Source organism: Microcaecilia unicolor, chromosome 11, assembly GCF_901765095.1.
Source record: "Microcaecilia unicolor chromosome 11, aMicUni1.1, whole genome shotgun sequence".
In the NCBI taxonomy this organism is placed as follows: domain Eukaryota; kingdom Metazoa; phylum Chordata; class Amphibia; order Gymnophiona; family Siphonopidae; genus Microcaecilia; species Microcaecilia unicolor.
The window spans coordinates 58,066,640-58,081,951 of record NC_044041.1 but is presented as its reverse complement, the minus strand read 5'-3'; the positions used below and the strand labels follow the sequence as shown (position 1 = coordinate 58,081,951).

Here is a 15,312-nt window from a genome sequence, read left to right as displayed (position 1 = left end):
GCAGCTGGGACCACTGTCACCACGAAAACCATTGGTAACACATTACGACATAACGGATTGCAATCCTGCAGTGCCCGCAAGGTCCCCCTGCTCCGGAAGGCACATGTGACGGCCCGTCTGAAGTTTGCCAGTGAACACCTGGATGATGCCGAGAGTGATTGGGAGAAGGTGCTGTGGTCAGATGAGACAAAAATTGAGCTCTTTGGCATGAACTCAACTCGCCGTGTTTGGAGGAAGAGAAATGCTGCCTATGACCCAAAGAACACCGTCCCCACTGTCAAGCATGGAGGTGGAAATGTTATGTTTTGGGGGTGTTTCTCTGCTAAGGGCACAGGACTACTTCACCGCATCAATGGGAGAATGGATGGGGCCATGTACCGTACAATTCTGAGTGACAACCTCCTTCCCTCCGCCAGGGCCTTAAAAATGGGTCGTGGCTGGGTCTTCCAGCACGACAATGACCCAAAACATACAGCCAAGGCAACAAAGGAGTGGCTCAGGAAGAAGCACATTAGGGTCATGGAGTGGCCTAGCCAGTCACCAGACCTTAATCCCATTGAAAACTTATGGAGGGAGCTGAAGCTGCGAGTTGCCAAGCGACAGCCCAGAACTCTTAATGATTTAGAGATGATCTGCAAAGAGGAGTGGACCAAAATTCCTCCTGACATGTGTGCAAACCTCATCATCAACTACAGAAGACGTCTGACCGCTGTGCTTGCCAACAAGGGTTTTGCCACCAAGTATTAGGTCTTGTTTGCCAGAGGGATCAAATACTTATTTCCCTCTGCAGAATGCAAATAAATTCATATACTTTCCAAAATGTGATTTTCCGGATTTAATTTGTGATGTGCTATCTCTCACTGTTACCAATAACCTACCCTTCAATTATGGGCTGCTCATGTCTTTGTCAGTGGGCAAACTTACAAAATCAGCAAGGGATCAAATACTTATTTCCCCCACTGTATTTGGAACACCCAGACCACCCTCTTTTTGGTCCCTATATAGCACATTTCTAGAAATCCGCGGCCACTTATTAGACCAAATAAGGCGAAGCAAGCGATTTCTGGAGACCTGAAAGAAAATCACGAGATAATCGAAGAAGAAGAACCTGAAAAAGATACAGCAAGCAAGGCATCACATTCATTTTCAGAGAGGCAATCCTGCCTAACCATGATAACTCAATGTTACCCCATGCCTCCAAATCTTTGTACAACTCCCGCAAAAGGGGAGGGTAATTGGCTGAAAATAATTCGGAAAAATTCTTAGTAAGCAAAATCCCCAAATACTTGATGCCTCGGGTAACCCACCAAAAAGAAAAGGCCTGTTGTAGGGACTGTAAAATCGGGCCAGAGATACCAATGGCCATAGCTTCCGACTTAGTCATATTGAGCTTAAAACCCGAAACTAAGGAATAATCCGCTAAGAGCTTAATTAAGTTAGGCATGGAAAGTAACGGTTTAGTCAAGGAGAGCAAAATATCATCAGCAAACATTGCTAGCTTGTATTCCTGACCTCCCACCATAACACCTGAAATATTAACATTAGAACGAATAGCAGTAGCAAGGGGCTCCATCTCTAAGGCAAATAACATGGGTGAAAGAGGGCAACCTTGGCGTGTACCCCGAGACAGAGGGAACATTGGAGAATTAACACCATTAACTCGAACACACGCTCTAGGGGAACTATAGAGAGCCTGGGTCCATCCCCTAAATCCAACCCAAAACCCAAATGCTCCATAACACTAATCATGAAGGGTCAATGAACGCGGTCAAATGCCTTCTCAGCATCCAACCCCAGAAGACACAAAGGAATAGAAGATTGTGTAGCTACATGTATCAAATTAACCATACGGCGAACATTGTCCTTAGCCTGTCTCTGGGGGACAAACCCGACCTGATCAGGGTGAATCAGGTCCGGAAGTACCTTCGCTAGACGATTCGCTAATACCTTAGCTATAATTTTAACATCAGTGTTAAGAATGGAGATAGGGCGATAGGAAGCACAATCACTTTTATCCTTTCCAGGTTTCGGAATCACTGCTATCCAGGCTTCCATCATGGAGGGAGGTAGAACCTCCCCACCCCGGACTCCATTGAGAATCTCAACCAAAAGAGGGGCAAGCTCCTCCCTAAAGGTCCTATAAAAATCATTTGGGAAACCATCCAAACCAGGAGCCTTCCTAGTTGGCAGATCCCTTATAACTTTTACAACTTCCTCCACCTGAACAAGAGCATCCAACGTACTACTCTGATCCTCTGGCAAAGAAGGAAGGTTCTGTGCTATCAAGAAAGCCTCAATAGCATCAGGCCGAATCGTAGAATCGGCAGAATATAAAGACTGGTAGAAGGACTGGAAACGCTGACGAATCAAGGAGGTCTTGGTCAATACTGTTTTTTGCCATCCCCAATCCTCAAAATAGTGCGATCAAATCTTTGTTGCCTTAATTTAAGGGCCAAAGAATGGCCAGGTTTATTATGATTAAAATAGTGAAGCTGTTGTTGTTGCCTCTGAACAAATTGCAATTGATCTGGATAAATGCTATCTAATCTTAACCTAAGAGATTGGATCTGCCTCAAGATAGAAATCGAGGGGGAAGACTTATGAAGATCCTCCAGATGGGACAATTGGGACATGCAATGTTAACCTCTTGACGTCTAGTTCTCGCCCTAGTGCTTGCCAGCTTTAGAAAATAGCCCCTCGTCACAGCCTTTAAGGCATCCCAAACAATCCCCATAGAGGAGCCGGAGTTCAAATTTATGTCAAGATATTCCCTCAAAAGGGTTTGATAATCCGCTCAGATTTTATCTTCCTTCAGCAAGGAAACATTTAAAGTCCACCTACTATCCCTATCCTCTTCACAAAAAGAAGGAAGCTGAACCCAAATAAAATTATTATAAATTTTTATATAATGTTCTTTCTGTGTTCAAACCACCTCTTGGAGAGGAATGCCGCCACCTGGTCTGTGAGAGTCTTTGGAAACTGTATGAGTACATGACAAAAAAATTTTTTTTTTGCCAGTGATTTACTATCTGATGATAGTAATTCTTGAAATGACCACTAATAGATTACTGCTGGCAGCAGCCTGGAAACAACCCAAAGACTCGGCTACTAGCGAAAGTGGAGGAGTGGCCTAGTGGTTAGGGTGGTGGACTCTGGTCCTGAGGAACTGAGTTCTATTCCCACTTCAGGCACAGGCAGCCCCTTGTGACTCTGGGCAAGTCACTTAACCCTCCATTGCCTCAGGTACAAATAAGTACCTGCATATAATATGTAAGCCGCATTGAGCCTGCCATGAGTAGGAAAGCGCGGGGTACAAATGTAACAAAAAAAAAAATTGATGACCACTCTCAGTGCGTTGTGGAGAAAAATAAGCTTCTATCCTTTCGAAAGATTCGGGAACCCTTTTAAAAAGCTGAGCAAAAAAACGATCTGCGCTGTTTTTAGCATGTGAATTTCCAGCACACTGAGGACACTTAGGGGCTCATTTTCAAAGCACTTAGCCTTCCAAAGTTCCATAGAAACCTATGGAACTTTGGAAGGCTGCGGCTGTAAAATGGCCAAAATTTCTTTTTCTTTTTTTAATTTCATTTTTTTTCTATTAATGGCCACGTGCTAATTTCCCAATTAGCGCATGGCCCCAGTGGCGTAGGAAGGGGGGGGTGGAGGGGTGGTACGCCCCGGGTGCACGCACTGGGGGGGGGTGTCGGCTCGCTGGTTCTCTGCTCTTTTCTGCCCCGGAACAGGTTACTTCCTGTTCCGGGGCAGAGAAAGCAAGGAAGCAGCAGAGCCGACGCAGCTCCCAGTGACGTGCACTGGGGGCGGATCGGCCCTCCCACCTGCCCCCCCGCTGCAAGGTAGGGTGCGTTTCTGGGGGGGTGCGCTCCTGAGGGGGGGCGCCGTGCCCTGCACCCGGGGGGGAGGGTGCGCAGCGGCGACCCGCCCTGGGTGTCAGGCACCCTCGCTACGGCACTGCATGGCCCTTATCTCCATCCATTTTGTAGGCAGTAAGGACTCATGTGCTAACCCTGCGCTAATTGGCAGCCTGCGGTGATTTGCCTGCGCTAACCAATTAGCACAGGGCATCTACTTATTTCTATAGCGCTACTAGACGTACGTAGCGCTGTACACTTAAACATGAAGAGACAGTCCCTGCTCGACAGAGCTTACAATCTAATTAGGACAGACAAACAGGACAAATAAGAGATAAGGGAATTACTAAGGTGGGGATGATAAAATAAGGGTACTGAACAAGTGAGTAAGGGTTAGGAGTTAAAAGCAGCATCAAAGTAGTGGCATGCCTACTCTCTGCCCCAAAACAACGACCCCGCGCTAAACAGTATTTTTAATGTTGCGGGATTGGTGCATGTCGATCTCAGAACTACAACAGGATACCTGAGTGTGTTCCACGGTAGTGCCTTTTTAGCGTGCGGTGAGCACGAGTTAGTGCTTACTACTGCTTTGCAAAAGGCCCCCATGGGCTTGTTATGGTCAATGGAGAGGTTTCTATTTACAGAAAAACTATATTGCTGCATATCTACTATTGGAACTGGGTTTGAGGTGGAAACCGATGTGCCCTGGGCCCATGGCTCGCCAAGTTTACAATTGGACAATATTATTTAAGGGGGTGGGATGGGAAGGAAGGGGGTGGGGTTTGGTTTGATCTGTAATGTGGTTGTTCTAGTTTTTGTTGGATAATGATCCATTTCAATAAACTGAAATAATAATAATAATAATAAAAGAACAGATGATATGTAACAAAGCAATCCTTCACAGTGGGCAGGACATAGTGATCATTGGCAGCAAAGAAGAGAGGGCATTGAGATGGGGACAATGTGGCATGTAAGTCCTCTGCCTAGCAGAAGAATGCTCAAGTTATGTCTTGTTTTCCAGGCCAGTGATGTGTTAATGACTAATGCAAGTTCCCGTTCCAGGACAATCTGTATTCATTGCTCTTGTTCTTCCTTGGATAAATGACCTTTCAGAGGTTACATTATGCCTGTAACTAGGGCTGGACTCCTTTCTTTCATATGTTTAAAAAAAAAAAAAGAAGAAGAAAAACTTCCAAAATTTTTTGTTCGTTTTTTTTTTTGGAGGTTTATTGTCCGATGAGAGAGTCCAGCCCCAATTATAGGCATAAAATCTTCTTGCTAAATATGGGTTTTTTCCCCTCTATTTTTTGAATGAATGTCATACAGTGCTGATACATCCCTGACTTTTGATAATTTTTTATGCTGCAGATTATCCCTTCCTCAACTTCCCTTAGAAACAGGTGCTAAACTTCCTAACATTGTCCTCTCTGTGTCTTCAGCCAGTGGCAATGACATAAAAATAAGTGTGACCAATGAGCATGCAGAGTCCACCATGAGTGTAATGTCCAGCAAGAAAAGTCAGCCATCCATGTACGAGCAGCTACGTGATATAGCCATCGAGAACATCTGCAGGTGAGGAACCCCATGACCAGTATCAAAGTCGGTGCTTATTGCAGCTAAGCAGCCTGTTTTGCCTCTGCTCCCCTAACATTAGAAAGGCCCCTATTCACCTACAGGATCCAGGGATGCCTGAGGTGGCACCAACAAGTCATTCAGCAGCTGAAAATCAAAGATTTCCATGGAACTGTTGTGGACAAGGATGAAAATTTAATTCTTTATTTAAAGTATGTATACCCCACTCAGTCAACTAATCATAATGTATTTGCTGATTTCCACAGGTGTTTGAAGGCAGGTTTAACAATAGACCCTGTTATCGTGGAGGCTTTCCTAGCCAGTCTGTCCAATCGCCTCTACATATCACAAGAGAATGAGAAGTGCGTATCTTCACAGCCTCTCCCTGTGCCAATGAGCTACTAGTATGTTTAGGGTTGTGAATTGGAGTCTTTATTGTCACATGACATTAATAGTCTGCCATGTGGTGGCTGGGTTTTGCTTTTGCTTGTTTGTTCCATTTAAATGAACACCAACATGTTGGCATGTGTTCTTGGATGTTAGTGCATTAATGTTTGTGTATATGGTGGTGCTCTGATCAGTTTCCAAGTCTTGTCTTGTGGAGGTAGTTTTTTGTTTAAGCATGTTTTGTTGTTTACAAATGTGGTTATAGATTTAATGTTTTTGTGTATGATTTGTTGTACTCCGCCCTGGGAAAGGCAGATAAGAAATAATAAATTCTAATTCTGTTGCTGGGTGATAGCACATATGTATCTCTGTGTTTGTTTGTATTTTGGAGTTAGAGTTTTGGTCAGATTCCAGGGTCACAATGTTTTATGGAGTGAGTGTGTGTGTGTCTGTTGGTGTTCTCCCTGTTCCAGATTTGTGTGTTTACCTTCTGCTATGTTCTCATTGTAATACATTTGTATGTTCTTGTGTCCTATTTTTAGGGATGCCCATTTGATTCCTGACCATACAATCCGAGCTCTGGGGCATATTTCCGTTGCTCTGAGGGACACCCCAAAAGTGATGGAACCCATCTTGCAGATTTTGCAGCAGAAATTCTGCCAGCCTCCATCCCAGCTGGATGTGCTCATTATTGATCAGCTTGGCTGTATGGTGATCACTGGCAATGTAAGGAGAGAGGGGCTGGGATAGGCAGAGTGTTTTGTTAATCTTACCATCTGCCAGTGCATAGTAATCACTAGAGAGAGGGAGCTGTGATGGGCACAGCTTTGGGTCTATCTTCTTACATGGTGGAGAGGGGGGTTGTATAGTGATCACTGGTGCAGTGTTAGGAGAGAGAGAGGACTGGAATGGGCAGAATACTGTGCTAATACTGCCATCTGTTGGGAATTGGTGATCACTGGCAGTAAAGAAGAGAGGGCACTGAGATACGAACAGAGATGGACAATGTGCCATGTAAATCCTCTGCCTAGAAGACAGAATGCTCATTATGTCTAGTTTTCCAGGCTAGTGATACATTAATGACTTCTATGAGTTCCTATCTCAGGATGTCTGTATTCATTACTCCTGTTCTTCCTTGGATGACTGACTTTTTTGAGATTACATGAATCACGATTGCTCATCCCAGTCTTCAAGGGTCTTTAATCAGGAGCTTCTTGTGTTCCTGCTTATTGCAAGATGTGAACGATGACATTTGTTTGTTTCTTGCTTTCCATCATGGGCTCCAGTTTATGCAGTTTTGTGTCCTTGCAGCAATATATTTATCAGGAAGTCTGGAACCTCTTCCAGCAGATCAGTGTGAAAGCAAGCTCTGTCGTTTACTCTGCCACAAAAGATTACAAAGATGCTGGATACAGGTAACCTCATATGAACTGGCTTCCTGCTCAACTGCTAGCCAAGATTTCTTTGGTATGCCTTTGAGACACATAGGGGGTGTTATTTTAGAACTCTGCGCTTACGTAAATAGGACACACATACTTTTCCTTGTGTGGTCATTGAAAACAAAATTAAGCACTTCCTCAGCGACCCTCCAGACCGGTCAAGACACTTGGGTTATGCATGCCTACCAGCAGAGGGAGACTGAGAACACTAAAACTTAAACCAGTATAAGCTAGCAGCCAACCCCCAAGCAGCCAGTAAATCCTTAACAAAGCAGAAAACAAATGAAACCAATAAACAATTACAACCCCTAAAGATCAAAGAACCCTGTACTCAGAAACAAAAAACATGAAACACGTGCTTCAACTGACCGAACGCCACAGCGCTACAGTCCCTCTCTGAAATGCAGAGGAAATATATGTATAGCAAGACTTGAAATTTAGATACCTTTCAGCCATAGCAACATAGACCATAAGAACACCAGAACTCTGCCAATCATACTCACCACAAAGAAACATGTACACAGCGGGAGGGTTCTTGACCAGTCTGGAGGGTCTAGAGGAAAGAAAATTAACAGGTAAGACCTAATTTCACCATACTTCCATTTTGAAAATCGCCCATAGAAATTCATATGCTTGCATTTACAGCTGCTCTTTACCACATAGTTTTTTGGGTTAATTATTGCACATGTGTGTATTTTTACGTCTGTTCACAAATGCAACTCCCGTTCCAGCCCTACCCTCAGGAATGCTGCTGTTTGGGTATGTGTGCCAGACTGTGTGCCCATGGCAGGATGCAGTTTTATAAAAGTCTGCCTTTATGGGTACAGCACTGCTTTACTTGCAGAAATGTTTTTGAAAATTACCCTCCGCGAGGGCAATTCTCAAACAGTTTTCTGCGGTAAAATGCACTGTACCAATGTAAACTGTCTATCCTGTGTGCTGGTGAAAATAGGAATGTGGCTCCACAGCATGTGCACTTAGCACCAGAGATGCTTCTGGACAGGGTGAAGTCAGGGGAGAAAAGTTCAGGTTGGAAAAAAATAGGTGCAGGTGTCAGCAGGTACTTTCCTTGGGCCATTTTCAATGTGGCAATCGGTACACTTTGAAAATGAAAGTAAAAAAAATTATTTATTTTTTGTTACATTTGTACCCTGCACTTTCCCACTCATGGCAGGCTCAATGCGGCTTACATGGGGCAATGGAGGGTTAAGTGACTTGCCCAGAGTCACAAGGAGCTGCCTGTGCCTGAAGTGGGAATAGAACTCAGTTCCCCAGGACCAAAGTCCACCACCTTAACCACTGGGCCACTCCTCCACACCAAAAATTGTGGTAAAAAGTACCCGTGGACTTTGCAGCAGTGTAGAAATGTGTCCTCTCCAAATTCTGCTTCAAGCATCAATAATAATAAAGATGGCGGGTTCCGGTTATCACCATTTATCCTGTCATCTTCTGTGATTATTGTTATGCCACCTCTCTGTGGTACAACCAGAGCAGTTTACATATTACAGACAGATATTCTATTTTTTTCTTTCTCTAGTGGGATTACAGTATACGTCTTGTACCAGGGGCAATGACTTGTCCAGGGTCCAATCTTCACTCATATTTGAATAAATTGCTTTAGGCACAGCCTGTGCTGAGCTCCTCTTTATCCTCGATTCCTTTACATTTAGCCGTGTGCACTGCTGCCTCTCACATTACAGATGACACCCCTGTGTGTGCACTGCTTCCTTTCCTCATGCAATGTATGATATACTCTTTCTCCTTTTGAGTGATGCCTCCTATTTAGGCAGAACCCTCACTGTGCATTTCTTTCTTCAGGCACTGTTCCTTAGCTGTCATAAATGCTTTAGCTAACATCGCTGCCAACATCCAGGGAGAGCACCTGGTAGATGAGCTGCTGATGAACCTACTGGAGCTCTTTGTGCAGCTGGGTCTGGAAGGAAAGCGAGCCAGTGAGAGAGCAAGCGAGAAAGGGCCGGCTCTGAAGGTAGGCCATGAATCTGCTGTGTGTTCATCTCCGTAATACTGTTCAATGGGAAGCCAACTGTACCTGCCCCAATCAGATACCCCTGAGATTTAAAAATAAATAGCCCGACCAATATTCAGAAGCACATATGCAGTCAGTGGCAGTGCAACTACATACTTTTCTTTTTAAAAATAATCTGCAGCATTTATGTGGATAACTTTGGAGGTTTGATTTACTAAACAGCCAGAGTTAACTGATTTCAAGTGAGAGACAGTTTCAGGCTGCATTCATAGTTATTCACTTAGCAGTGAAAGTCAGCCACTAAATGGATAACTTACCAGTTTTTAACTCCAAATGCTTACTCCTCTTTCTGCTCTTTGACTTTCACTTCCTGTCCGAGTCACTCTATTGTGTCTGAATGCTAAAGGGAGTTATAGAAGATGGGTACAAGTATAAGCATGTATTAGTGTACTTACTATATGCACCTGTCGGCAGGTGTTCCTAATGCAGTTGGTTTAAGCCCAAGCCTGGTAACTAATTTCCTTCATCCATGAACCCTGACTTGGCACCATGGCTGCCTGTTAAACCCATAACTCACATCACTGGATTCTTAATGCCAGAGCTCACGCTAGGTTTGTGGAACTGCAGTAAGTAGGGAAGTTGGGTCTTTTCTCTCTCTGAAGTGTCTACTGGTGTCAGTGTGCAAGGTTTTCATTGCACCATGAAAGGGGATTGAGTTTTATACACAGTATGGGATGGTATTCAAAGCAATCTAAATGGCCTGTTTGGGGCTAACTGCAAATTGTTCGGTGGCACTTAACCAGTTAATGCCACTGAAAATAACTGGTTAGCACCAAACTGAAAACTGGCTATTTTGGGGGCCTTCCGGGCCACAGTCGGCACTTGGCTGGTTAAGTGTCAATATTCAGCACTTAGCCAACCAGGTTAACCACATAAATAAACTGCATAAAAGTCAGTTCAGTTCTGTCTTTATGCTCTTCACCAGAGCCAGTTAGGTCCTGAGTATTGCACTTAACCAGATCCAGAAATTCAATGCTGGTGCCTGGACATGGATCGGCATTGAATTTCCTGGTTTAACGATGATGAAGGTCAGAAAAACGCTGAGTGCTGCTGGCGGAATATCAGGCCCTGTATATTTTATTTTAGCAAGTTCAGGTAGTAAACTGACTGACTGACTGACTGCTGCTTTATCCACTTTCATTTGCTCAGATTCAGACCATGTTTAATGGTTTGTTCCTGTGCTCCATTGTTCTAATTTTTTCTTTAATTTTCTGAAGAAGAGTAGCTTAACGGTTAGAGCAGTGGACTGAGAACATGGGAAGCCATTTTCAAATCCCTCTGCACCATTTTGTGATCTTGTACAAGTCACTTAACCCTCTATTCCTTAGCATCCCTCCGGACCGGACCAGGATTGGACTGATGGGTTGTGCTCGCCTACCAGCAGGTGGAGACTGAGAAAAAACTCTGACTCTAGAGAGCCAATAGGAGCCCTGGCCATGTGACCTTAGCCCCAGTATTTTCTCAGTCTCCCAGCAGGTAGGAAGTGAGCCCATTAGTCTCTCTCCTTTTCTCTTTAGATATTACAGATATTTGTGATAATTCTTCTGTGCCTGGAATCTTATTTAGAGGCTTGACAGGGTTTCCTTTCTCTTCTTTCTTTGACAGCCTCGGGGGTGTTAAACTCGGGTGTCTCGAGTCCACCCCCCTTCCTCCCCATCTCCCTGGCTTAGCAGGGAAGGGCCGTCCCTTTCTCTGGAAAGGTGTACCGTCTTTGGGAGAGGCAGCCACTTTTAACAGGTAGCTGCTTTAAAAGAATTAAATCAAATAAAAGTAAATTCAAAGAAGCAGCCTTTCTTTCCCCAGACTTCTAACGAGCAGGCAGCTCCAGTGTTTTATTATGATTGAGGGGTTATAAAAAAAAAAAAAAAAAAAACAAACAGAAGAAAATAATTCAGTATCTGTGACTTTAAACAGCGATTTTTCTCGTCAGATTTAATTTCCTCCATTTTCTTGCGTTTTGGCGGCGGCAGTTTAAACAAATGAAAAAAAAAAAAAAAAAGAAAGGTGCGAACCGCGTAAGCGCAGCCACCTGTTTTTTCCGATATGGCTTAAAAGTTCAAACAGCTGCTGTCGGTCAGCGTCGCGCAGTTCACGCAGCCGGAACATGTAAATTTTGCTCTCCCTTCAAGGTTTCTTCGGGTCCGGTGCTGCCTCCAGTTTTTTCGGGGCCTTTTTCGCCGGCTGTTGTTTCTTCGCCGTTCCACTGGGCTCCGCTTGTTCGGAGGTGTCGGGCGCGCTGTCGACGATCGCCACAGGGCCAGTGGAGCGAACGGCGGCCATTTTGTTTCTCCCTCCATCTTATCAGTCGGGGATCTCTCTGCTGAAGGTAAGGCTGCAGTTCATAGAGCAGTTCGGCTCCAAGATGTGTACACTTTTGTATGTGCTGAACGGCGTATTCTAAAATGCTCTTCACATCAGCAGGCAATATTTGGTTGAAAGGGGGCTCCTTTCATATATGGATATATAACAAGCTTTTCTTCTTTTAAATTTCTATGTATCATGGGGCTGTTAACACTAGTTTTTTCTGGTGCTCAGTCATTTTTCATTGCCTGGTGGAAAATCTGCATCTTATCATAATATCATAATTCATTTCAAGCATTTTCCTCAATAGCTGTAGTATTATACAGTGTTTTAAGAACTTTAGAAACTTTCTCTATAGGCATAGAGTAAATTTCTGTCTTTCTCATTCCCTGGTGAATAGGACTACATTGTCTAAGAGTCAATTGATTGGTACTTTGCAATTCTGACCATAATATCTTAGTTCCTTTCAAGCATTTTACTCCATGCGTATGATGTTATATAGTGTTTTAAGAACTTAACAGACACTCTCAATGGCTGTAGTGTTACACAGTGTTTTCTTTTTCCGACTTTAAGAAGCCTTCTCTAGAGGCATACAGTATATTGTTCAGATGCCATGGGGATATATCAGCTCTTTCATATTCTCTGAGGGACAGTCCTGTCTACCAAGCTCCCAGTCACTCAGCTGCCTTAGCAGGCATGCTTTATTCATGTCTTCCCTTCTTTTCCAACTGCCTTGAAGCCTCTCATCTTTCATTTTAGCTTTCTTCTGGTTTTTACAGGACATATGGTCACTTAGAGAATAAAGTCATCCTTTCACTTAAAGATAGTGGACGGTCCTCAAACCATCTACTCGTGTTTGTCACTACTCTATCAGTTCAGCATTGGCAGATTATAAACATCCTGGTTTGGTCCAGTATGCCTATACATACCATCTGCTATGTCTTCCTCTTCCTTAGAGACCTGATGTTATATCAAGCTTTCTTGAATTCAGATACAGTCTTGTCTACACTGCCTTCACCAAGTGGCTGTGGCACAACTTCACTTTTTTCGTTACAGGTAATTTCCAAGTTTGTCCTTTTTCATTTTCATTCTATGCGCCTTCACTCCAGAGTGTTCTTTCAATTGGAAGGGGATTCACTCACTTCCTGTGTATTTATACCATAGGTACATAAGTATGGTTATGCTGGGTAAGGCCTAAAGTCTATCAAGTCCAGCATTCATATCTAATGGGCATAGGTACATAAGTTTTGCCATTCTGGGGAAGCTCAAATGTCCACCTTTCTACAGCCAGAACAGCATTAAAGAAAAGAAAAAGAAAAAAACAAAAAAAAAACCTCTCACGAGAGTATCGAACAGAAATCTCTGCTCCAAAAGCAAGGCTTTGCAGTAATTCTGCAAACTAACGCATACAATATTTGCCATGGCTGTTCACCACTAGAAACACCGGGGACCCTGGGCCTAGGTTCGGTGTTTTAACCTGAAACAAGCTCAACATTCATATCTATTGGGTGTGAGTCTGGTACTACTACTACTACTTAACATTTCTAGAGCGCTACTAGGGTTACGCAGTGCTGTACAAATTAACAAAGAAGGACGTTCCCTGCTCAAAGGAGCTTACAATCTACCTCTCAGTGAGGGAGGACGCATGACCGTGGTACGTGGATTAGTGGTATGTGGATTAGGGAGATCCAAGAAATTACAGGCCGGTGAATCAGACGTTCATACTGGGACAATTTTTTTCTGTCCGGAGCGTACTACCATAGCTGGTGGACTCCTATATTCAGAACTTTCTATATTCAGAACTTACCCAACTATGGAACGCCATAGAGATAGGGTTGGAGTTTGTAGCCCTATTTAACTGGTGTCCTTGGTCACCCTTCCTCTTCTCCTCAGGATCCAGAGAATGGCTAGTTTTTTGCTTATGCATTAACCGGTCATTTTCAGCAGTACTCTCTCTTCTGTTCTTTTATAGATCTAAGAGGATGTTCATTGCGCTCTTAGGGTCATTTCATTCTTACCTAGACGACTGCCTAATTGGAGAAAGTCTTATCAGCAGAGTTCTCAGGTCACGCACCGGGTGTTGCATTTCTTACAGTCTCTAGGTTGGGTGGTGATTGTAGCCAGGCCTCTCATTTGATCTCTCATTTGATCTCTCATCAGATATCTCTGATTTTCTCTTTGTTTAGTCAGGTTGGCGCACAGTCTTTTGTCTCCTCTGCAAACATCCCAGTTTATATTTTTCTTGGTGACCTTGGGCCTTCGGCCATTTCCTCGCTCTATTCTGCAGAATGCAATTTACTTTCTAATGCCCAAGAAGGAATTTTCCTTCATCCTATTGCGAATCTCAGGGTCATCAATCGCACTATTTAAGTGTCATCTAGTTATCTCAAGAACCTTAGTTCTGTCATTGGGATGCTTCGTGCAGTACACTTTTTGGCAGAAGCTTGTTTGTATATATTTTTTTTCTGGGGGACCTCAGCAATTCGTTTTACCTTCGGGTGAATTTTGTTTTCCCTACTGACAAACAAGGCGGAGAGAGCTATGTTGGTCCTTGCCATGGCAATGGGTTATGTCATCCGCCAAGGAGGAGTTAAGAGTATACTCTTGAGTTTGTACTCATTTTTTCTTAGTTGTGTCACCCTGCATTTAGGTGAATGGACTCTCATTTTTTCAGCCTTACTTCCTCACTGCGACACTTCAGGGCTATCTCTTTTTGCCTTCAGGCTCACGAACATTTCTTGCTTCTTCCGTTCAGCAACAGTCTTGACGGAGACAGGGACAGATGCCAACGTCCAGCAGGGGTTTTTCAGCCTTCTTTATGCGTTTCTTCCATCATCTCACTAGGTGTTTACGCAGAACCAAGGCACCCTTCTACATCCGGACCCCCAGTCACTCAAACTTATGGCGTGGTTACTGGGTCTGCAACATCTTTGATATTTTCGCAGGAAGTACTTCAAGTTTTAATTGCTTCCAGACAGAAATCTACATTAAAGTCCTATGAATCAAAGTGGCGACGGTTCACTCTGTGGTACTCCTCTCGCCACTTCATTCCACAAACAGTATCCATTTTGCATGTTTTGGAATATCTTCTGCATCTTGCGAAATCTTGTCTGTCTTACTCATCCATTAGAGTTCATTTGGCAGCTCTATCAGTGATGCATGATACTGTTGACAACCGCACGCTTATGCAGCATCCACTGTCAAAGCGGTTTCTTAAAGGAGTCCTGCACCTGTACCTCCCGCTTCGTCCACCAGCTAGGTGAACTAGGTGAACAGACTCTTAAAGTTCTGTTTTCTAGTAGCCATAACTTTTTCTATAAAGTTTTCCTCTTCAAGCAGTGTTTCCCAGTAGCCATTGCAGCAAGTAGATCTATGTGTGGAATACTTCTACGGTTGGTAACTTCTTTTCGGTCTGCTGTAGTTTAAAGTTTTCACCTTTCCCAATCGGTTTTTTCTTATTGGTTTTGTCCTTCTAGTCAGTAGGCATAAAAGTTTTTCATTGTTTCTAACCCGCTATATCGCGAAGGATCAAGGAAATGAGAATGTCTATTTCTCTTCTCGCTGAGAGGGCAGTTCCACAGCGTATTACAACATATTCCACAACTTCAGAAGCGGGCTCTATTCTTACTATGGCGATTTTTGGTGCTCTCGGTGCACATTGGTAAGTTGGCAACTTAGTCCTAGTTTCATTTTATTT

At 43.7% G+C, this 15,312-nt stretch overlaps 1 protein-coding gene across 1 annotated transcript in view; it reads left to right on the top strand.

Annotated features, from left to right (window-relative positions):
- PI4KA (phosphatidylinositol 4-kinase alpha) overlaps positions 1 to 15,312 on the top strand; it is a 205,370-nt gene that overhangs the window by 63,427 nt on the left and 126,631 nt on the right. The window contains exons 14-18 of the mRNA XM_030219598.1: positions 5,309 to 5,441; positions 5,708 to 5,803; positions 6,371 to 6,554; positions 7,140 to 7,243; positions 9,086 to 9,254. Coding sequence (XP_030075458.1) covers positions 5,309 to 5,441; positions 5,708 to 5,803; positions 6,371 to 6,554; positions 7,140 to 7,243; positions 9,086 to 9,254 — 686 coding nt within the window. The remainder of the gene's footprint in view (positions 1 to 5,308; positions 5,442 to 5,707; positions 5,804 to 6,370; positions 6,555 to 7,139; positions 7,244 to 9,085; positions 9,255 to 15,312) is intronic.